Genomic DNA, 24,073 nt, shown 5'->3' with positions numbered 1-24,073 from the left:
GCTGATATCGTTTAGTTTTTAACAATGGTTGTATTTTACGACTAGCTCACACACCATTCCTGAAATGTTAACAATTGACTCTCATGAGCTGGCCCGAGCCAGCGCCAACATGCCAACATCCTCGTCTGTAAAATGAAGATAAAAATAGCAGCTCTCCAGGGTGGGTCTGGGTGCTGGATAGCACGTGCAAGGTGCTTAATGCCACACCCTGCCCAGAGCAGGCCGGCCTTGGTCAACACTGGGCCCTTGTTTAAATTAGTCAACGCAGAAATTATTGCCTCACATTTAGAAAAAGAATTTTTCCTGCTGGGCCTGCCTCCAAGGACCTGCCTGAGATCAGATCAGAATGTGGCAGGAGGGAGATTTCCAGTTGCATCAGGACTGACACATGTTAGGGAGAGGAGGAGGAATTGTTCTCTCTGTGCCTGTCTGTGCTAGGTGGGAAGTGGACAGAAAGAATGAGAAGAGAAGTTGCCCCCTGTCTGGCCAGGGGCAGATCCTGTTCATAGGTTGCTTTGTTTAAAGGACAACCTATGCTGGGGAACCACCAAGGAGCTCCAGATCCTGCCAGGATAATGAAGAGAGGCTTCCTGGAGGTGGTGGTGTCAAAGCTGGGCACTGAAGCACGCATAGGAGTTAACTGCTACGATAATACTTAACATCAAGAATATACACTGAAATATAAACTTCAGATCTTATCAGCAATGTCGTATAATGGTTCACGAGGCATGATGCTTAGTGTTCATAATAACTGCAGTTATTATTTATGGAGCACTTATTATAGGCAAGGCCCAGGATGCAGCCTTGACATATGCACAGATGATCTCATTTGTTCTGTTCTCTTCATTTTACAGAGGAGACAATGGAGGCCAAAATCAGTGATGTCACACAGCTAGTGTGCGGCTGAGCCAGAATTTAAACCCCAGTTTGGCAGACTCCAGAGTCCTTGCTCTAAATCACTGCCCAGACTGCCATGCTGGGAAGGGGGAGGGTCCCAGCTGATGTTCCCAAGGTCAGGGAAAGTTCAGGGCCTGTGGAGGACAGCAAGGAGACAGGTCAGGCCACGGCCTGAGGATGCTGAAGAGGAAGCAGCGAGAGATGAGGCTGTGGAGGGAGGATGGGGCTAAAGACCAGGACAGGGTTTGGTGTTTAGAAGGTGACAGAGAACCACAGTGCGCTCTCTCCACCCTGCTCCCCAACACCATGGTGGGACCCTTGAAAAAGCCCCCTCCCGGGGGGGTAAAGAAGAGCTGGAGGGACGTGACCCAGATCTTCGCCAGACCCCGGCCATCATGCTCCATTGTCCCCTCTTGCCCACAGTGGAGCAGGAAGCATAGGCCCTTCCTAGCTCTTTCAACCCCTCACTGGTTTCTGGCTGCTCACTCAGATGGGCACAAGCCCCCAGGACTGCAGATGGACTCCTGGCAGAAGCTGGCACGCCCTGTCCCCACCCACCGGCCCCAGCCTGCTGAACTTGCCCAAGCACCTACGTGCCCTTAGCTCACCTGATCCTCCCCACGTCCATCCCCATCTAACAGCTGAGGTCACTGAGGCCCCAAGAGGTGGAGGAAGTTGCCCGAGATGACAGACCAAATTAGGAAGGCACAGTCTGGACCTGCCTGCCCCTCAGTGTCTTCCCCTGGGACACGGCAGTCCAGAGTCAGGAGGGAGGTGGGATCCATCACTGCCGCCCTCTCTCTGCTCAGGACAGACAGGAGGGGGGACCCCGCCTGGCCCCCTGGAGGTCACAGGCCATGGAGGGGCCTGAACGCAATCAGGGTAGGGATGGGGAGGGGGCTGAGAGAATGTTCCTGGCAGAAGGGACAGGAAAGGCGAAGCCTTGCCCATGTGAACTGTGTCCGATGGGGACACAGAGGCCAGCAGGCAACTCTGCTGAGAATAAAGACCAGCCTGGGCTGGGCCTCCAAGCTAGAAGCTTCCACTGCCCACCACCCCTCAATCCCGTGGTCTTTGTTTGTTTGAGGAGAGCTTTCTGGGCAGACTGGCAGCCCCACCCCTGGTTTTGGTAGGGGCGGCTTTCCCAGCAGTTCCCGCAGGGACATCCTGTGGAGGGTGTGGGGAAGCCCTCGCTCAGCTCACGTGTGCTGAGCCCACAGGTCTAGGACAATGGAGAGGCAGGGCAGGGAGCCAGGGCCGAGCGGGCAGGGCCGGGACAGCAGGGAGGGAGGAGTCAGAGCAGCCCGCCCGCCTCAGGGTCTTGGGCCAGGGCCTCACTCCCTTCTCCTCGCCGGGCTGGCAGGAGGCCGTCAGAAAGCCAGTGCCGTCCACCTCTCACGGCAGCCCAGAGCTCAGAACCCCGACGGGCACTCGGTGTCCTGGTGGGCAGCCCCAGGACCCCTGTCCATGGTCAGGGGAGCCATCCCCATGGCACACATGGCCCGCATGACCCCAGAAGGCAGTTTTGGAGCAGGAAAGGGCAAGTCTGAGCTTGGGGGAGCCCTGAGCCCCCACTCTGTGGCCTTGGAGCCTGCATTCAGCCCTTGCCTTGGCCTGGGCTGAACCACGGCTATTTTTACGTGGCCGATCTGTTATTTGGAGAAGACCCGCCATCCTCCACATCCTGTGGGCATGGAGGGTGCTCAGGCAGGCATGGGTGGGGCAGGGGCCAGGCTCTGCCATCCAAGGGGTGGCCTGGGCTGGCCAAGCTGACGGAGAACGCTCAGGACAGATTGCCCCGTCAGCGCCTGAAAGCTCACCACACTCAGACTTCCCCGTGGAAGGATGGGAACACCTGCTCCGTGATCCCCTACTCAGGATGTAAACCCTGTATTGGCCTCTCAGGCCTCAGGGTGAGTGAGGTTTTGGGGCCACCCCTTGAAAAGGAGGGCTTTGGGGAACAGCCGCAGGGGCTGCCTGGTTGTGCCTGCAGAACCCAAGTCTGCTGAAGCAAGAGTCGCTGGGCTGGCCAAAGAGGGGAGGGGAGAACGGCCAGAAGGAGACTTACCCCCAAAACAGAGGCACTGTCTGGTTTCGGTCTGAGCTGGCTCTTCCTCTGTCCCCACTCTCCCTCCGTTCCCCCATCCCCATCCTGGCACTTCCTAGTGAGCCTACAAACCCCGGCCCTAAGTAGCCTTCAGCTTCCTCTGCTGCCGCTTCCCACACTTGGTCCCAGAATGAATATCCTGAGACACACATCTTTTTTTTTTTTTTTTGAGATGGAGTCTCGCTCTATTGCCCAGGCTGGAGCACAGTGGTGCAATCTCAGCTCACTGCAACCTCGGCCTCCCAGGTTCAAGCGATTGTGCCTCAGCCTCCCGAGTAGCTGGGATTACAGGTGCCCGCCACACCTGGCTAATTTTTTGTATTTTTAGCAGAGACGGGGTTTCACCATGTTAGTCAGGATGGTCTTAATCGCCTGACCTCATGATCCGCCCGCCTCGGCCTCCCAAAGTGCTGGGATTACAGGCGTGAGCCACCGCACCCAGCCTGAGACACACATTTTACATGGACTGCCCTGCTCCAAAACCTTCTCTGTCTCCCTACTGCCCCAAGACAAAATCTACATGCCTTATCTTGGCCTTCAAGCCTTTCACGGTCAGACCCTGCTCACTGTCCAGCCTCTTCTCCTTCTGTTCTCCCCATACACCAACCCATGGCCAATGGGCCACAGGCCACCCGAGTCAGGCAGCACCACAAACAGCCTTCCTTCTCCCTCGTCCTTCCCTGTGTTGCATTGATGCTGATTTCCTCAGATCTAGCTTCTAATTCACTTTTCTTTTCAACTAGGTTTAGTCTACTCATTAACTCACCTAATTATTCCATTTTTTATTTTAATACATATTTTTCACTTCTAGTATTTTTGAATATTAGTCTTTTAAACATTTTCCGGTTCTCTTTTCATAATGTTCTGTTCTTGTCTTACAAATCCTACCCTTTCCTTTAGAGCTTTGAATATTAAACACACCTAATTTTAAAGTCCCTTTGCGACGAGTCTGTTTTCCCATCTTCAGAGTCAGCTGACTCCCTCTCAAAAAAATGAGGGAGAACTGTGTGCTCTATGAATTTTTTTTTTTTTTTTTGAGACGGAGTCTTGGTCTTGTTACCCAGGCTGGACTGCAGTGGTGTGATCTCGGCTCACTGCAACCTCCACCTCTTGGGTTCAAGCGATTCTCCTGCCTCAGCCTCCCGAGTGAGTAGCTGAGATTACAGGCGCCCACACCACGCCCAGCTAATTTATGTATTTTAGTAGAGATGGGGTTCACCATGTTGGTTCAGGCTGGTCTCAAACTGCTGACCTCGGGTGATCCACCTGCCTCGGCCTCCCAAAGTGCTGGGATTACACGTGTGAGCCACCGTGCCCGGCCTGCTCTATTAATTTCGAATTTGAGTTTGTCTTCATTGGAAATTGTCCCCTGTGTCCCATGCAGGCTCTGGGTCATGAAGAATTCCCTAAGGAATTGTTTGGGATTTGCTTCTGCCGGCGTCCCTGGAAACACAGGGGGCCTCTATGGGGAAGGAAGTGGAAGCCCCAGGCCTGTACGGAGCAGGGGCTGGAACCAGGCTTTCTGCATAAAGCCAGAGCCAGGTGGGAAATGCCCATTCTTGAAAGGGAACTCTACCAGAAAAACTACCCACCAGCCTGGGGACACAGCTTGGAATCAGGAAGCTTGGATGGAAACGAAATCATCCCATGGTTAGAACGAAGAAACCCCAGGCCCGGAAACTGAGCCAGGCGGGCGTTCCCTTGATGAATCTGGGTGATGTGTTCTATGGAAGTTTGTTGCGCCATTCTCACTACTTTTTATGTCTGTTTAAAATTTTTCATGATAAAAATGTTTATATTGAAAATACTCTAACAAGCTTCGAAGACATTTATCTGGTCCCTGAACACTCTGCGTCACTTGGCTTCAATTCTAGCTCCCACTCCGGTTTTTGAGTTCAGCTCTCTGCTTCTGGCATCTGGGAATTTCCCTGCTAGCTTTAGCTGTCAAGCTCAGCTTTGTAATTTCAACATGTTTTCTTGGCATATTTTATCTAGCGTGGAGGGGAAAGGAGGGCTTCACACATCTACTCGATCTCACACACTGACTACAAACTCTAACTCATCCTTCAAAGCCCCATTCAAACGTCTCTTCCTCAGGGAAGTGTTCTCCACCTGCCACCAGCCAGAGCTAGGTGCACGCTCTCTGCCGTCCACCCAGGCTCCCACAGCCCCCTGTGCCTGGGTGGTGACTTGATGATACGTTTTCTGCCCCCATAGATAGAGGGAATCTACCTGAGGGTGAGAACTGAGTCTGGGCAGAGCCCAGCACACAGCCTGCCAGGCAGTAGGTTCAGTGGCAGCTGCTTCTCTAGGTGTAGACCATGGGGACTCCTGATTTCCCAAAACAGCAAAACCTATGAGCGTTTGTGTGTGTGTGTGTGTGTGTGTGTGTGTGTGTGTGAGAGAGAGATAGAGTCTCACTGTGTCACCCAGGCTGGAGTGCAATGGCGCGATCTCGGCTCACTGCAATCTCCGCCTCCTGGCTTCAAGCGATTCTCCTGCCTCAGCCTCCCGAGTAGCTGGGATTACAGGCACCCACCAACACACCTGGCTAATTTTTGTATTTTTAGTAGAGATGGGGTTTCACTATGTTGGACAGGCTGGTCTCGAACTCCTGACCTCAGATGATCCACCTGCCTCAGCCTCCCAAAGTGCTGGGATGACAGGCGTGAGCCATAGGCGCCCAGCCTATGAGCTGTAATTCTGCTGTGGGCTTTCAGAGAGGCTGAGATATGGCTCCTGCAGGGGGTCCAGGGGCCAGGTCCAAACCAGCAGCCATCTAATCTGCAAAGGGGCTGCTGAAAGTGGGCTCATCCTCAGCAGTTTTCGTGCCTGGTCCCAAGAGGGAAACAGCAGGGGCAAGCCCAGGCCTAACCCTCAGCCACCCCTGCTCCCTGTCTCCTGGCCCAGCAGCCCTGGTGCCCACAAATAAGCAGGCAGCCCAGCTCTCAGCCCTGGCCCTTTGATCTGGGCAAGCACCAACACCTGGCTGGCGCCCTCCACCTGGCTCCAACCTTATCGGGCTTGGGGAAGGCACAGGTGCCTGGGACACAGGCCAATTATGTGACTTGCCTAGTTGTCCACTGAGTCACATCATGGTCTACTCGACTGGCTTCTTGGCTTAGGTGGCCGAAGGGGTGAGGGCACCCTGGGGAGCCATCCTAGCTGTACCGGGGTAGGTGACAGGTGAGGGCCATGGTGTACAGACTAGAGGGTCCCTGAGAATGCCGGCAATTCTCACCATGGCCCACAGGCCCCCACCCCGGGGACACTGAGATGCCAGGCATCCAGGCCCCCCCACCCCCGGCCTGTGGGCAGCAGAGGCAGAGGCCCAGGTCCCTATTCCAGGCCGGCTGCTCTCCACTGCCAGCCCTCGAGCAAGCTATTTCCCTGTCTTGGGCCTTTGTCCCTGTATCTGGTAAGTGAAGCTGACAAACGGAGCCCGTGGGGTTACTGGAAGAATGAAACAAGACAATGCCTGTGTGTGCTTTGTCCACCTCCAGCCAGGCCACTGGGATGAGGAGGGACAGAGTGACTTCTCTTTCATGAGCCCGAGAAGCCAGCCTGGGACAGAACCGCAGAAAGAACCAGGGAACCTTCACACCTGACTTGAGTCGAGCCCCCCACCCCCTGCCCGGCCTGTGACCCTCCCCACCATTCCCTGTACCTCCCGCCCCCTCCCTGGGCTGTGCTGGCCCCAATCATGCTCAGTGGGCATTAAATGGAGGATGCATAGGGTAGAGCCTTGCTCCAGATGAGGCAGTGAGGCCGGGACCAGGAGGGGGATGAGGCTCGGGCCAGGTCCCCAGTGAGTCAGGGGCCACACAGGGCAGGGGTTGGGCAGCTAGGCCTTCTCCCACCCTTTCCTTGCCAGCCTGGCAGCCCACTCCTTCCCATGCACCCATGTGGCTGGAACTCCATTTCCCGGCTGAAGTGCTGGTCACTGCATGCACACAGCCCAGAGGGCTAGAGGAACCTGTCTCAGGCGGCAGGGCAGGCAGACTTATTCCGGCCTAGCCAGGGAGACCCAGGAAGGGGTAGGGGAAGGGTTGGGCTCATGGCCTGGGAAAACATGATGTCTGCCAGGGCAGGGACCTGGCCACCTATAGGGGATACTGGACCACACAGCCCTGCCCCATCCTAGCACAGTCAAGTCTCACCTGAGCCTGCGAACCATCGCAACCCCTCTCTCTGAGCCCCAAAGTCCCCATCTGGGCTGTAAGGACAGCTAGAAAGGGGGCTGGGGGGAGTGGCTGTGGCATTCTGTGAGCTCGGGAGGGATTGTGCGTACTGGAATGCCACTTAGACAAGTCAGGCAGGTTCCTGGACAGAACAAGCTCACTCCACCCCCTCCCTCCCAGGAGGGCCCAGGCAGGGGAAGGGGTTCACCGACTGGAATGCAGACCATGGGGACCTCATCCTGCATCTGACTGGGGCTCACAGCCAGATGGACTCCAGGGCCAAGGGCCCAGAGAAAGCAGGACCCAGGCTGGGGCCACACAGCACTACTAGGGCAGAGTCAGGACCAGGCCTCCTGCCCCCAGCCCTGGGTGGCAGCACTGGCCTTAGTCTCTGCCCAGGCCTGAGGGGTGCTGCTAAGAGCATCGCCAACATGGCCTCAGCCAGTGGGAAGGCCAGGAAGCCAAGGGCCCAGCTCCCACGGGGCCATGTCATGGGGAGGGCGGGGACAAGGGAGGCATGTTCCCCACAGGGAGGGGCTGGTGGGCTGCCACAGTGCTTAATGGCCTCCCACACTGTCCCAGCCCAGCTTCCAGCAGCCTGGGGGCTCAGGCCCTGCTCTGGCAGCCCATCAGAAGCCTGGGCCCCAGGGGACAGGGTGGCAGGGAACGTCAGGCCCACGTCCAGTCCAGGGCCCAGATTCTCAGGCGCCTACCCTGGGCTTGGGAACCGCTCTGGGGCTGACTAGGTGGAGTTTTCTGCCTCGTCACCTAAGAGGTGATTCCCAGGGTTGCTGATATTGGAAGGAATGTAGGGGAGGGCAAGAGACAAAAACAGGGTCACCACGGCTCTGTTGGCATTGCCCAACTTACTGAATTAAGGAGCTCCCTGCACCAGCCTCAGGAAGGAACCTGGATCACTGGGTCCCGATGAGGCCCCAGGACCTAGAGAAAGGTCACCTCTGCAACCTTTGCCTGCACTCTCCTTTACCTGCCATAGCCCCTCAGGGCACGTATTATTCATTTTGTTACACAAGAAAAGCAGCAGAGGCTCAGAGAAGCAGTGCCATTGACGGGCGGCAGCAGTGAGACTGGGATGCAAAGCCCACTCTCTTTCCAGGAGTCAGGACAGGGGAAGACAGACTGGGTGGCAGATGACGGCCAACAGGACAGGACCCACGACGCCAACACCTGGGCTGGGGGGAAGGTGGGAGGTGGGCCTCACCTGACTGCAGCAGGCCGGCGCCTCGGTCCTTGACCCCAAAGTGCTGCTGGATGTCCAGAAGGACGCCTGGAGGGAAGACAGAGGGTGCTCACTGGCCGAGTCTGATGGCTGGTGTCCCCACAGACCAGACCAGCCTCTTTCCCGCCTTGCAGGGCCCAGCCTGGCTGCATCTGCAGCACTCCTGCTCTGCTGCGACCTCTACCCTGCCCAGGTTTCCCAGGCTTCCCTCCTGCCTCCACGGGGACCTCCTGTCCTCAGCCTGTTCCCATCACTCACAAGGGCCCGAGGGGCAGGGAAGGGCAGGGCTCCTCTGTGGTCATTCTGCCCCATGTGCAACCACACCTCCTATCTGCCAGCTTGGGCCTCTTCCCTACCTGTGGCCCAGGCCGTGGATCAGGGCAACAGACATAGGCCTCTCCCTCAGGGGGACCACAAAGCCCATGACCCAGAGAGCAGCGGGGGCCCTGAAAGCTGTGGGGAGCCCTCTGGCCTGGGAGGGGCAGCCACTCACTCTGGTTCACCTGCACATGTGCACAACATTCGCACACGTACACGCACACGCACGCACACCTGTACACACACGCACGCCCGAACACACCTGCACACACCTGCACGCACACACGCATACACACCCGCACACGCACGCACACACGCACACACGCGCACGCACACGCACACACACGCGCACACACGTACACACACACGCACACATGCACACACACTTGCGTATATGCACACGCACGCACACACGTGCACACACGCGCGCACACGCACACACGCACAATGCACACACACCCGCGCATACGCGCACACACGCACACACCCGCACATGTGCACACGCACGCGCTCGCGTGCGCGCGCGCACACACACACACACGCTCTCACCCGAGCTGCCCTCAGGATTATAACCGGGCCCCCCATTTTCAGATTCAGGCCCAGGGTGCAGAGGGAAGCAGACAGGGCTCCAGGCCCGCTTTCTTGGGAGAAGTGAATTTCTTGAGGCCGCACCTGCTCCCAAGCCCAACTACTTTAGGGCTTTGCACGTCACGGGGTGGGGGCAGCAGCTGGACCACCTAGAAACCACCCACAGCTCCAGCAGACTGGCAGAGCCATGGCTTCTGGGGGACAGGCAGGATCTTGGACCCTCTACCCCTCGCAGCACTCAGCCAGGGCTCCTGAGTAAGCACAACTCCCACCCCCGCGGGCCTCAGGGTCCCTGCCTGCATTATCTCTAAGGACAGGAGGACCCAGGCCACAGGCCAGAGCCCCCCTGACCATAGCACATCTGCAGTGAGAAGGGACAGGGGAAGAAGGCGGAGGAGATGGCCCTGCCCTTGGGGACCCCACAGGCAGGGACAGAGGCCTTTGGGGGACTCCAGAGCTCTTCATGATGACGATGATGATGGCAGCATTCAACAGATGATGGTTTGCCTGACTGAGCATTAAATGCCTGTTTAATCCTCACACAGCCCTAGGAGGCTGGTACTAGGATCCAAGCTGACAGATAAGGAAACTGAAGCATAGGAAGTTAGGCCATGGGCTCAAAGTCACACCACAGGGAAGCAGGAAAAAGTGGAATCTCCAGGTGCCGTATGAGGATCCTGCTGGCAGCTGGGACTGGGGGTGTGGAAGCAGTGGGGAGGCTGGAATGTCACTGTCCCTTCCGAGACCCAGGTTGGAATCCTGAGCAATTTCCCAGAATGCAGGACAGACGGGCGGATGTTCTAGCAGCCTGACAGCCAGAGAAGCCCTCTTCCTCCTTGTTAATGCCCTGAGTGGATTGACCATAATTACCCGTAATGAAGAGGCTTTGTGAGGCCCAGTTAATGACTTAATAACCAAGGCAGAGGCTGTGGCTTTGCTTTGAAGGTAGAAGCCGGGGCCAATCCTAGGCCTGTGGATGGCAGAGCCAGCAAGAGGGACCTCTGAGGTGCCCCGACCCAGCCCCAGAGGCTCACAGCCCCACAACCCATTCCTTTCTGGGTCAGGACTCTGTTCCCCTTCCCGACGTGTGGGTTTGATCCCATCCCTCTGTGGCAGTCACTGTCATCTGGGGTTCCCCTGTATCCAGACCCTTCACTAGACCACAGGGTGAAGGTGTGGCCCTGCCAGCCCCGCCCTCCGGCCTCACTTCTCAGGACACCACCCCTCCACTAGCCACCCCAAGCTACTCATGGCCCCCTGACTCCGCACACTTCCTCTTCTATTCTGGTACAACTCCGTCAACCAGGCTCACTCCTGCCATTTCTTCAAGGCCAGTTCAGATGCCTCCTGTTCTGGAATATCTCCCCTGCTTGCTCCCCTCCCACCACCCTCAATAAGTTAGTTGCCCCCACTATCCCCCGTCCAAACTCGTTTTAGCGCTGGGCCTACCAGGATGAGTGGGTTCTATAGGGAATGCACACAGAAGCACAGCTATGAGCTCCTGCTAAGCTGAGAGCCGCTAGTTACTGCTTCCCGCTAAGTTCCAAGGAACTGCGTGAGGTTTTGAAGATGGTGCAGATGCTGTCCTCACTATCTGTGCTGGTATTTATGATTCTCATCCCATTTTATATAGGAAGAAAGCAAGGCTCTGAGACATGAAGTAATTTGTCACACAGTACATTCTGTTTTGGAGGTGAGATCTGAAACCAGGTCTATCACCAAAAACCAAAGCTTGTTCTCCTGCCACGCTGCCTTCTGCGTGGTTTGCTGGTGTCCTCCAGGGCCCAGCACACACATGGCCCACAGGGACTTCACACGTGGGTGAATGTGGCTTCATCCTCCACTAGACCACAAGCCAGGCAGGAGCCGTGGCTGGTCATCTCCAGGACCCAGAGCAGGGACTGTCACGATTTTGGTGTCGGGTGGACAAGAGCATGGGCAGAGTCAGGAGGAGGCAGGAGGGTCCCCATCTATAGTCCAGAGGAGGGACATGGGTCTGCAGTAACTGCAGGTTCCATTTCCGGGAGGGAGGCCATATCAAAATAGCTATCATGACGACATCCTCTGTCCACGGCAAATCAAAGCACTCTCGCTTCCTCCCTGCAGTATCCAGCCATCCAGCTGCACACTTCCCCATCCGATGACTTCAAGGTCCAGGATTTGCCTCTGCCTCCAGGAAGCCTTCCCCTGACTTCCTACCACATAGAGCTCCTGGTAGAGGGAGAACATTCCTCCACATCCAGATGGGCGTCTAAGGTCTCTGGGAAGTCCTGGGCAGTTCCCAGGACACAGGAAGCTTTGGATAACATGGCCTGCCCCCATCCCATGACTCCCCAGCTCCCAGTCTTGGGTCCAAGGCCAAGCTCCAGGAAAAAGACCAGAGAGAACCTTCCTGGGGAGCAGGGCTTCCTGCAGGCTGCGAGGCCCAAGGTCGGACCCGCTCTGAGCCTTTCTGGCTTGCTTTCCCTCTTCCGGGCCTGGAAGCGGCCACAGCCACAGGAGGGCAAGATCCCGCTGGCCGCTGGCACGGGAAGCGTGTGTCACAGCAGCTCGGCGGGTCGCCTCAGATTTTCCTTTGGGCTCCAGCACGGCTTGGGCCCACACACCCCTCCCTTCTTCACCACAGCCTTATTTTTAGCCTCTTTCCTGGAGGCTGAGGTTTGGTGGGTCACAGGACGGGCCTCACGCCCAGGAGCAGCCTCCCACAGCTCAGGCCAAGCCCACCCCGCCAGGCGTGCATGCAAAGTGGGGTTCCTACCCCAGATGCAGACCCCAGCCAACACAGCCACAATGCAGGCCTCTCCAGGCAGCACCCCAAATCCACAGCCAGAATCGTCTCCCGGCCACAGGGTCCTCATCACCCAGGAAAACATTCTGGAACAACATCCATTGACAACAATTACGTACCTCCCAAGCCCCGGGAGGTCTCACCTCTTGTCTGAGGCCAACGTCCCCTACTCTGGGCCAACTGTCTCTCTCACCAGGCAGGGAGGCTGCGCTGGGTCAGTCCTGGGCTTGGGCCGGTGCACTCAGCCTCTCCCTGGCTTCCGGCTCCTGCACAGCAGCCCACAAACACACCCACACCTCCCTCACCCTGGTGGTGAGAACAGCTCTGACTTGTCCCCTCTGCCAGCTGTTCCTCTCCTCCTTTCACAGGTGACAGTATTTGTTGTTTTGAGACAGGGTCTTGCCCTCTGACCCAGGCTAAAGTGCAGTGGCACAATCACAGCTCACTGCAGCCTCAGCCTTTTGGGCTCCAGCCTCAGCCTCCCGAGTAGCTGGGACCACAGGCGTGCACCACCACACTCAGCTAAGTAGTTCTGGAGAGTTCTTTCCCTTCCCAAGTCAATATTCTCACCTCCTTTCCTCCTCTGAAACCAACCACCTCCTGGAGTCTCAACCCCCGGACGCTCTCATCTCTGTTTCCCAGCCTCCTGACTGATTCCTCAGCTCACCACTGGGTCCCCATTCCCTGAGCGGACCCTGTAGGACACTGCAGGACCCTGGGAGTCAGCCAGGATACCCCTTTGGCTCCCTCCGCCTCATGAATGGGCCCCGGTGATTCCCCATCTGCTTTATCGTCCAGCCTCCTCCCTGGACTCCCTGCCTCCAGCCCCTGCCGGCCAGCCGGCATCCCTCCTGCTGCCTGCTCTCACAAGCTCTTATGAATCTCCTACTGAGTTCTAGGTCCTGGCCTGGGCCTCTAGAGACCACAAGAGAGTTCCTGGACTCAAGGAGCTAACGCTGCGGCCCACTGGTCACCTCTGGCCTCAGAGTCATCCATCAGTTCTTCAAGATCCACTGGCCCAGACCCCTGGCTCAGTAATGGTACCAGTAACAACAACGACAATGCACATATTGACGTGTATCCACCAATTACTTTGTGCCAGGCGCTGTTCTACGAGTATTGGCCCAGTGGGTACGGCTGCCCACTCACACTTAGCAGCCCCATTGCCGCCCAGAATTCTAGCATTTGAGGCCTCCACGGTCTGGCCCTAAGCCAGCTCTTCTCCCAGCCACAGTGCCCACCGCACACACATACAGCCCCTGACTCCAGGCAAAGGGGAAAGCCGCTAGCCATGACTTTTCACCTCCCTAGACCCCTATTCCTTCCTGTGTAAATGCAGAGACTGGGAAGATCCCCAAACCTGCCTGAGAATCCCAATCACCTTTAGGGAAGGTGCTTATTAAAATACAGCTTCCTGGGGCCCTCCCCAAATCTGCAGAGTCACCCTTTCTAGATGTGGGACCCAAGACTCTATAAACGCACTGCCCGGGTGATTGGAAACCACTGGCTGGGCTGCTCTGAGCTCCCTGGAATCACACATCACAGGCTGTAGGCCTCCCAGCCCTGGCCACAACTGTGCCTCTTCCTGAGCTATCCCTTTCTAGCCATTAAGACCTGCCTCACCTCTAGGGCCCAGATCCAAGGTCGCATCTACCAGGACACCTGCCTCTCTCCTCTGAGGCTCTTGGTGAAATGGTGCCTATAACCTTAAGGGCACCCCCAGAACTGGATGGACTCTGGCCCTGACTTACTCAACAGCTTGCCCCAGACACTCACAGTGATTCCCCATCGCTGCTGGTTCTTCAGTAGCCCTGAGAGGAGTCAAGCCCCGATTCCAGGACTCCTGGCCGCCTCCTCCCTCCTCCAGCCAGGCCCAATCTGCTGACCTCACAGAATCCTCGAAAGGCCAAGGTGTAAGAGGAAATCCACACGGACCTCAAGAGCCCTCGGCTCAGGCCAGCCTCAAATGCAAGATGCCAACAGCGTGATCCCGAGGTCTCTTCCTTCCTAGGCAGCCCAGACAGGGCACCTGGCACTCAAGCTTGTCCCCACGTACCCCCTGCTTTCCCCAAGCACAGTCAGTATCAGCCCACGTTCACCCTACCTGAACCTGTCTCAGAGCAGCAGGTGGCTTAGCTAAATTCTCAAGAGCATGGGCTCCGGAACTGGAGCATCTGGGTTTAAATCCTGGTTTTCCCACTTTCTCTGCTGTGTGACCTTGGGGAAATAACATAACCTCTCTGTGCCAGTTTCCTCCTCTGTAATATGGCTTAATTTGAAGACCTGCTTCATTTCATATGGTTGTTGTGAGGTTTAAGTAGGTTAATCCACATACAGTGTTTAGAATAGTGCCTGGCACATAGTAGGTCCTCAATAAATGTCATAAATGTTATCACTGGTCGTTAACTAGTGGGACAGGACACAGCCCCAGCTATGACTTGAGAACAATGGGGCATTCCCACCTTGGTTTTCTTTTATCCAAAATGGGGGCAGATGCCTGGAAAGACAGGGCCTAGGGATCTGAAGGGATGGGCCCTGATGCCCTTGACCAGTCCCTCTCAGAGGGACCCAGGTCCCCATGTGGAGGCCTCAGCGCTGGCTCATGCTGGGAGTCTTACCCCTGCTCCAGCTCGGCTGCAGCTCCCACCCCGGTAATTACAGGGGCCTGAGAGCCTGGCTCTGCTGACCTGGCGCTGGATGGCTAAGGCTGGGAACCCACAGCCCGGCCCTGCCGGCACCCCACCAGCCTAGGGACTGGGCCAAGGCAGTCCCTGAGCCAGTGCCCTGGACTCAGGCACACTCACTCCTACTCACCCCCAGGCTTCCCCAGGGCAAGATCCTGCCCCCGTCTGCCCGGAGGGGGCTATGTGACCTTCAGGAGCAGCTGGGCCTCAGATTGCCTGTTTCAGAAGTGGCCCAGAATCCCAACACATCCCTGCTGGGTTCATTTCTGAATCTCAACTGAGTTTGTTCTACATATGCTTGTCCCCTACCCCCAAGCCACCCTGCAAATCTGGGTCATTAATGGCAGAGCAGCTTAGTGGTCGTCTCTGCAGGGACCATGAGGATGAGGCCCCCAGCCCAGAGCCTTGGCCCCTTAGAGAAACACCCCTCCCCACCCACGAGTCCTGCCCGCAGACCCCGCTAGCCCTAGAGAGACACCACCCTGGAGCCCAGAGTGCTCCCCTCCTCCCTGCTGGGTCTCTATGCCAACAGTGGGCGGGGCCGGGTGGCCGGGCCTCTGGCCTGTGGTTCTAGTCTATCATTTGGGGCCAGCTTTACTGGAACCAGGCTCTGCCTTAGCAATTTGGGGGCTTTGCACAGCTACTCCTTCCCCAGCTCAGCCTCCCCAGCCCTGTCCTGGCCCAGGGACTCCCAAGACCACCAGGGTCCAGGGATAAGCTGGCCACAGCCTTATCATGGACTCACGGGGGGTGTGGCCAGTGGGTCCTGATATACCAGCCAGACACAGGATAAGGCAGGGGCCTGGGGAAGAGGGTGGGGAAGAGATAAGAGACCTCAGAGTGGCTCTCCTCCAGCCCACAAACCCTCAGCCTTCTCCCCACGTGCTGCTTCAGTAGCTGAGGCGGCCAGGGACTACTGCTCCCCGCCTCAGATGGAAGCTGACATGCGGAAGGTGAGCGGGACAGAGGCTGCAGGAGCCAGGCCGAGCTGGTCCCCAGGCTCCCACATCTAGCCTATGTTCCCCACCTGCACCCTGACAACTCCCCCCAAAAAGGCCGCAAACAGTCACCCCTCGACACCCTAGCATCCTCACACTGGTGCTGGAAACAGCCGTGTGACCAAGTAACCCCACCCCTCCCCAGGCACAGCCCTTTCCAGTTTACAAAGCCTGATCCTGCTCTTTGCCTCTTGGAAGCCCATTCAGGAACCCCATGCCTGACAGTGAAGGAATCACGAAGACCTCGTGGCTCTAGGAGTGGGAGTGGGGAGTCCCTAGCAAGGGCTCCAAGAGGGCAGAGGAAAGCGGGAGGCAGGAGGACAGGACCCTGTCCCCAGCCTCCAAGCTCCGGCTAGTGCCTCGTTCCAGGTTTGTTTCTTGCCCCGATGCTGATGCTCTACTCTCATCTCCCCTACGGCCCCACTCACCAACCTCCCAGCCACCAGGCGAGGACCAGGCCCAGAGCAGACTGGTGCTCTTCCTCACACGGCCTCACTGTGTGACCTGGGCCAGCCCTATCTGCAGAAGAGACAGGGCAAAGCTGCCACTGTGCCCTCCTGAATGTAGAAAAGCCGCTCTGCCCAGCTTGGGGGTTGGGCGGCCTCATTGTCAGGGCTGAGGACTGGGTAGACAGGGACTGCCTGACTACATCCTCCCATTTCCTTCCTGGAGACTCAGGCCCCGAGGCTCATTGTGAGCTCTGGTCAGAACAAAGAGACAGCACCAGCCACTGCTGGAGAAACCCTGATGTCAGCACAGGGGCCTGGCCCTTCACCTGAGCTGTCCAAGCCTACCAGTGCCCTTTCAGCCCAGAAGGATGTGCTTTGGGTCAGGCAGGTATGAGTCAACCCAAGTCTCGGTCAACTGAGTCTGTGACTCAGTCAACAGGGCTCAAGCCTGGGGCAGTCTCCTATGCATGCAGGGGTCCCAGGTGTGACCAGGCTCTGCCCCTCATGGCTAGAGGGGGATGGTGACCCTCCATGGGGATAGGTGCTGTGATGGAGGTGGAGCAGAGTACAGTTCAAAACCAGGAGTTAGGCACTTGGTTCAGCCCAGAGCACTGGAGACGGCATCCTGGAAAGGGGACACCACTGAGACCCACCAGGGGCAAGCGCAGTTGGCTACTGTAGCTCCTGGGAAGCAGATCTGGTTGTCCTGGGGAAAGGAGGTGCAGGCAGAGCCAGGGACCAGCAAACTAGAGTTCCTGAGACCAAGTGCACCACACTATCTTTGGGAGCAAGACACTGACAACAGCAAGAGAGGGACAAAAATCATCTATCATGGATTCAGGGATCAGAAAGAGTCAGAATTTGCCTCCAGTCACACAGTAAAGCTGGCGAAGGCTGGCAGAGCCAGGAACAGGAAGCTCAGCCCAGAAGACATTCGGAGCTCAAGAGGGAGCCCAGCCCCAGAAGCCTAGGGATCGGGCCAGTGTTCTACTGGACTCCCTCACTCTCATCCTCCTTCTACCTTCAAGATTTCAGGACCCCACAGGCAGAAACAAAAGCCACTTCCTATTGCAGAAGGATCTGGGGAAGGGACAAGGAGCTCCTCCTCTGAGCAGCTCTGAACAGGGAGGCCTCCCTCTCAGAACAGGCTATCACCTGCAGACCTGCAGCCTTCCTGCCTCATCCACAAAATGAGAAACAGAGGCACAGGCCAGGCCCGTCACTGGTCCAGGGCCCCAGACCAAGGTACTGTGTTTCAAACCACTTCCTCTGATGGATGACAGCACAGCGGAGGGGCTGGCAGAGGCTGCTGGAAGGTGCCTTGAAAAGGAAGCAGGAGCAAGGAAGTGGGCAGCAGGCAGTTAGTCACAAGGGAGCTGACATTCTAGGCCACCTGGCGCTTCACCTGGGTGCTGAGCCTGCCAGTCAGACACTCTAGATGCCCTGCCCCTCAGACCTTAGCTGGGGTTTCTCCACAGTGCAGATGTGGCAGTGGCCAGGACAAGGCTACCTAAGAGGGCAAGGCAGGGGCACTGTTTACCCTTAAGGTGGCCATCCTTATCTAAAGAGAGAGCCACAGAGCCAGAAGACAGGGCCTGGCTTAGCCCCTACCCACCAGGTGACCCTGTAAAAGACCCTGGGCCTCAGTTTCCCCATCTTTCAATTCTGGACAGACTTAACAGGACAGACCAAAAAAAAAAAAAAAAAAAAAAAGGCCAATAGGAGAGTGAGCCCCAGCCTGGCACCACCCCGACTCCTGCACCCAGCTCAGCTGCTCCAGGGAAGCCCCCAAGTCCCTCTCGGCTTGTGTTCCCAGCTGGGTCCCTATGCTCATCGCTCCTTCTGGGTTTGTGTTAGTGAGCAGTTGCCATGGATACCAGTCTCAGCTTCTTTGGCAGAAAAGGACTCCCCCAGGGCAAGGCTCTGCCTTTCCTCAACAGCCCCCACTCCACCCAACTCCAAGTGCCCAGGCTGCCCCAGGCTGGATCAAAGGGAAAGAAAATAGGTCTCGAGAAGAGAACAGGTACCCCACAGAAGTAGGGGAAGGATCTCAGTTCCCAAATAGTCATTCACCACCCATAAATAAGGCCAGGGCCACCTCCCTCTTGTGGGGCCTGGTTCCAGGAGCAAAATGCTGCCACCTACACCCTCAGCTCTGCTTCCATTTCACAGAGGTAATAATGGCAGCCTGGGCGGCAGAGGTGGCTCTGGCACCAGGAAGCAGAGCTGGTTAGAGGGGGTGTGAGACCCCCATCTGAGGGACTGCCTCCTTTTCCTGACCTGGCAGCGAGGAGTGGGCTCAGAATGCAGAGTGGGTGGCTGCTAGGCTGGTAGGGACCATGGGAGCAGGAGCCATATGCCCTAGGGGAGCTCAAACTGCCTTGGCTCAATTAAACTGAAATTCATCTACCCAAAGGGCTCTTGCCTGAGCCAGCAGAGCCTCTGCGTTCCCAGGCCAGAAGCAAGGGTCATGCCCCTACCTCCACCTGGGGCTCCTGAGACTGGAGAGGATGCTGCGCTGGCTGGTGTGGCCCTGCTCCGCCCCGCGTGTGACCTTGGGTAAGTGTCTTTGTTCTCTGGATGGCTGTGTTCCCATCTGCACAAGGAGGTGCAAGGAAGGATTTAGAAGAGGTTTCTGGGCTACCTCAATTTCATCCAATTGAAGCAACGCTCAGTAAGAAGAGCAAGCACAGGAGCCTGGCCCTCCTCACCCGCTCTGAGGCCTGCTGCCCTCAGGGGGTTCTCATGGGGTGGAGGAGAGGCCGTAATTAGCAGGTTCACCGGGTGGCTCTGGGAATGCTTGCGCAGAGGCAGAAGCTACTAGAGTTCCCAGGATGGAGACCAGCCCTGTGGAGAAGGGAGGGGTTCGTAAAGGTGTCCTGTAAGGACTGTCATAAACAGAACAAAAAACAGAACAACAACAACAAAAAAAACCAGGAAAGGCATCGTGGCCAGGGGCCCAGCTCGAGCAGAGGCATGGAAGAGAAGGCAGCTGGCACTCGTGAAGCCCTCCTAGGAATCTGGCCCTGTCCCAGGTGCTCGAGATACAGTCTCATTTATCCCACGCAACCCGGGAGGCAGGCGGGAGGGGAATGATCACACAGAAGGCTCAGGTGATGTCTTCAAGGTCACACGGCTGGGAAGCTGAAGAGCCTTGCCTCGAACTCTGGCAGCAAAGACTCTAGACCTGCCCTGTCTACTCTAGTGGCCCCTGGCCACCGTAATATTGACATGTGCTGTGAATGGAAAATACATATACTGGGTTTCAAAGACTTAGTATGAAAAGGGAGGCAAAATATCCCATTAACAATATGCATATGTGTGTGTATATATATATATAATTTCTTTTTTTGAGACAGTCTCACTCTGTCACCCAGGCTGGAGTGCAGTGGCGTGATCTCAGCTCACTGCAACCTCCACCTCCTGGGTTCAAGCGATTCTCCTTCCTCAGCCTCCCGAGTAGCTGGGACTACAGGTGTGCACCACCGTGCTAGCTAATTTTTGTATTTACTTTAGTAGAGATGGGGGTTTCACCATGTTGACCAGGCTGCTCTCGAACTTCCGACCTCAGGTGATCCACCCGCCTCCGCCTCCCAAAGTGCTGGGTTTACAGGCGTGAGCCACCACACCCGGCCCTAACAACTTTTATATTGATTACATGTTGAAATTTGTTGGATATACTGAGTTAAATAAAATATATTATTAATTAATCGCACCTATTTCTTGTACTATTTTAATCCAGCTGCCAGAAAATTTGACACGAATATGTGGCTTACATTATATTTCTTTTGGACAAAGCTGGTCTATACTATGAAAAAATAGATTTAAAGGACAGAGTTAAAGAAGGAGAGTGGGACCTCCCTTCCTTCTTTGGTGGGGAGCTGGGGCCAGGTAGGTGCAAGCATCAAAGACTTAGCAATGGAGTCTCTACATCCCCATCTCTGTCCCAGCTGGGCCAGCCAGCAACAGGTGCACTCAGGCCTGGGATAAGCACTCCCCTGGCCCTAGCACATCAAGCCATAGTAGTTACCATAGAGATTAAATATTCCTAAAAACTGAACTTGGGGAAGTGGAGATGGGGAAATCTACCATAGAGAGAGGGGCAACCAGGCTTATCCGGAGAGGAAACCTGTGTCTGCTGTGTGTTGGGGGTGGGGTGGTGCGTGAGCTCCCACTCCGGGCCAGGAGAGGGAGGGAGGCACAGCCCAGGCGGGTGTTTGCACAGGGCTTTCCGGGCCTTCCTCCCTAACCGCCCCACGCCCCTCTTAGCCACCACTCCCCACCTCCCTTTACCAATTCACCACAAATTTCCTATCTCATTGCCCCATTCTGACAATCTGACTCTGAGACCTGAGTAGAAGTGGGAGCAGATAAGCGCCACCCCTCCCTGATCCCACCCTCTCTGGCTCTGCCCCTGGCAGAGGCAGTTCCCCTAAGAAAGTCAAAGGGGGTGGTCTGGGGCAGGAAAAAAAACAAGTTGGAGAGCGCTACAGTGCCAGAAGTAGTACCATTCATTCTTCAGCTGAGAAAGGGTGGGAAGACCTCCTCCCAGGCAGAGCCTTACTGTTAGATCTAACACCAGCTTTGCCAGTCATTTTCCTGGCCATCTTGAACAGGGGCTGTACAGGGACCTTGGTCCCCCTATCTGTGTACAGAAGCCTTTTTTGAACTGACTACAGGTCCCAGGTGTTCTCTGATTTCTCCCCCAAAGGGTGGCACTTATGCTCCCAGGTTCCCGGCAGCATGGTACATGCGTGACAGCGGCTGGCGTTTTTGGGAGGTGCTCAATATTCCTGCTCTCTAGACCAAAGTAAGTGTCTCTTTGGGATAGCTCAACCCAGAAACTGATGCCACTGGTACCCACTTCCAACTTCCTCCAGTGGAAGGACAGAGAGCCAAGGGGGTTTGAAAGCAGGAATGGGGGGAGGGGGAAGCCTCTGCCCTCCCATCAGAAATCTTCCCTTCCATTTGACACAAAACTCCATTCAACAGAGGGGGAGACTGAGGCCCGGAGAAGGGCACCAGGTGGCATGTGGTTTACACCCGGGCTCTCTTCTCTCAATTGCCGCAAAGTTCTCTTTAGAGTCTGTCCAAAAATAAATCCTTCCCTCTCTCCTCTCTATCTCCTCTCTCTCTCTGTTGTGTGTGTGTTTGGTAGCTCCAGATTTTACTAAGCTATAGTTACGCAGCTTCTGGGCCAGCATGCCAGGCACACAATACTGCTCTCCTCCTGCAGGGAGCCCCTTCCTATGCCAGTCTGGCCAAAGTCCTTCCCTCTCAAAGCTCCACCATTCCCAACCAGTAGCAGCTCAGTCTAGGGCAAATTCTTACCCCTAGACCCACCCCTAAGAGCTGGGGAGGGGAGCCAGCAGAAGGCAATTCCAGAACCACGTGCGTCCCCCAAAGGCCCAATGATCAATCAACTCACAAACGGGCAAACAGACCTAAACACACGCTGAGACTGGCCCAAGGTCACACACCAAGCACATTAGGAGCAAATCTGGGGCTAGAACCCAGTTGTTCTATCGATCCCAATCCCGTCCCCAAGGGTGATTCCCAGAGACGCTCCCTGAGGATGAGGCTCCACGTCTCTAGCTCCAGAGGCCTGCGCCCTACCCTACACCCCAAGCACCATAGAGCAGGGGGAGGCGTCTCCAGGCCTCTGTACAGGGCCAGCTGCAAACCGCAGCCTGGGTCCCCAGGCGCCGCGGACCCGCCCCGCCCCTCCCTCCGCTCCCCGCAGCCCGGAGCCTTTGTCAGCCACGCGCTCACACACACAACCGCGCCGCCACGCGCACACACACCCGGTCTCCCTAGCGCACACCCGCAAGGGGCGCGCGCACTCGCCGCACGCACGCAGGGGGGTGGAGGCGGCGGAGAAAGGAAGGAACTGACGGGCCATGGACGGACAGACGGCCTGGGCTGGGGGAAGGGAAGGAGGCCCGGGAACCTGCAGCTGGGGTCGGAGGGGGCGCAGAGACAAGGAGACAGAGAGACGCAGAGGAGACTCTTGGAGAAGAGGACAACGGATGGGCCGTCAAGGGCTGGCGAGGACGCGCGGGCTGCTCCAGGGGTGGGGACTCCTCTAACCCTTGGCCCCGGGTGTGTATGAGCGGGGAGCTGGATTGTACCCGTGGAGCACGGAGGCATCCCTTGCCCAGTTGTGCCTGAGCAGAGGGTCCGTAGGGACCTCACGTAGGGCCTGGAGATAGCAGGCCTGGGACCAAAAGCTCTCCGGGGTACCTCCCTCGAAGCGGGTGGTGGGATGGGGTGGGGTCTTGGTCCTCGGGCTGGGTGGGGCACTCGCTCACCTGCCACGGTGTACCTGTCCAGGTAGTTGAGCACGTTGCCCAAGCTGAGGATGGCGGCGGCTGCCCCCCGCCCGCGGCCCAAGCTGGCAGGTTTGGGCTGCTGAGCGCCGGGGCCCTTTGCAGTAGCTGCGCAGCCGGGGGTGCCAGGGGTGCCGGGGGGTCCGGTCGGGGCCCGCCTTACGCTGCCCGACAGCGTCTGCACCTCATCGTCCGCGGCCGAGACTCCAGCGCCGCCCGCGCCCCGCGCCCCGCAGCAACCGCTACCGCCAGCCCCTCGCTGCGCCCCCCGGCGCCGGCGCCGCCGCTCCGCGTCCGCCTCCTCCTCCTCCGCGCCGCCCGCCGCCGCCGAGGCGCATTCCAGGCACATCATGCCGGCCCGGATCGGGGCGGCGGGGGGCGCGGGGGGCGCGGGGCCCAGCTTGGGCCCGCTCAGCGCGTGCGTGCGCCGCGGAGCCGCCGCTGCACCATCCTGGTCGGGCCCCGTCGGCTCCTGCGCTCCGGCCCCGGCTGCGGCGCTGCCACCGCTCAGCTCGATGCGCCTCCGTCGCCGCCGAGGCTCTGACAGCTGCGGCCCGGCCCCGCCCACCAGGCCCGCGCCCAATCAGCTCCGGGCTCGGGCCACAGCCCCGCCCCGCACGTGCTGCCCTGGGGGTGGGGGGCCCGGGGACTGGGGGCCCGGGCGGCAGAGCCCCTCCTGCCAATGGGGGCGCAGTCACGCCGGGGCCGCCCGGCCGCGAACGCCCGCGGGGAGCGGGAGAGGGTTTGCTCTGGCTACGGAGCTGGGAGCAGGGTGTTGGTGACCGGGCTCCCAGCACCTACTCAGTACCCTTCACCCAACCCCTGCCTCGGGCGTGGACTCCCGGCGGAGGCTCTGGGAGCCGGGCTGAGGGCTTGAGCCTAGCGTATTTGGGAGAACTGGAGAGAGGAGTCTCAGATGGCTAAAGTCAGGGGCGCCAGTTGGAGAGCCGGTGGCTCCTCCGATACTCACACGCCCGGATTTAAACAGTTCAGGGAGGGCCCAGAACCTAGATCTCCACCAGTCATGGTGGGCTGTGTCGCCCACCTCCCCAGGGCAACCCAGATCCAGCCCCCAACCTACCCCGGGCCCATTCCTGTGTGGGCACCCGGACCCTACCCTTGCCCCACAGAGTGGCTGGCAGCCCCTGGCGGGGAGAGCCAGGGCTGTGATTGGGGCCCAACAGAGACAGGATATTCAGAAGGGGCCTTCTTTCCTGAGGGACCACATCTCCAAGCTTCAGACTTCCAGGTACGTGCTAGAGAGGATACAAAGCTCCCAGTGGCAGACAGGAGGCTGGGTCCTAGCTCAGCTCTGCCCTGGTGTGTGGCATGACCCTGAACATGACACCCACTCTCTGGGTCTCCGTTTCTGTATCTGGGGGCAGATGGCAGGATGGGATTCAGTCTGGAAATCCATGGGTGGTCACCTTCCCTTGGTGGGACGGGGCGGGGGTCTGCCTCCTATGGAGAGTGGTTGGGGTGCTTCTGTGTTCC

General features: G+C 57.7%; 1 protein-coding gene across 3 annotated transcripts in view; it reads right to left on the bottom strand.

The window, feature by feature from the left end:
- Positions 1–23,098, bottom strand: part of SPNS2 (SPNS lysolipid transporter 2, sphingosine-1-phosphate) — a 39,473-nt gene extending 16,375 nt beyond the window's left edge. The window contains exons 1-2 of one of the 3 annotated variants that reach the window (XR_008495192.2): positions 22,562–23,095; positions 8,408–8,473 (exon numbers count right to left, since the gene is read on the bottom strand). Coding sequence is in view for 1 of the 3 variants with exons in the window: in XM_054459323.2 (XP_054315298.1) it covers positions 8,408–8,473; positions 22,562–22,931 (436 nt within the window). In the remaining 2 variants the exon portion in view is untranslated. Of the gene's footprint in view, positions 1–8,407; positions 8,474–22,561 lie in introns of all 3 variants that reach the window. The other 2 variants (XM_054459323.2, XR_008495191.2) reach the window with 2 other exon arrangements.
- Positions 23,099–24,073: the final 975 nt, after the last annotated feature.

This window comes from Pongo pygmaeus, chromosome 19 (assembly GCF_028885625.2).
Source record: "Pongo pygmaeus isolate AG05252 chromosome 19, NHGRI_mPonPyg2-v2.0_pri, whole genome shotgun sequence".
Taxonomy (NCBI): domain Eukaryota; kingdom Metazoa; phylum Chordata; class Mammalia; order Primates; family Hominidae; genus Pongo; species Pongo pygmaeus.
This window is presented reverse-complemented; position numbering and strand designations above follow the sequence as displayed.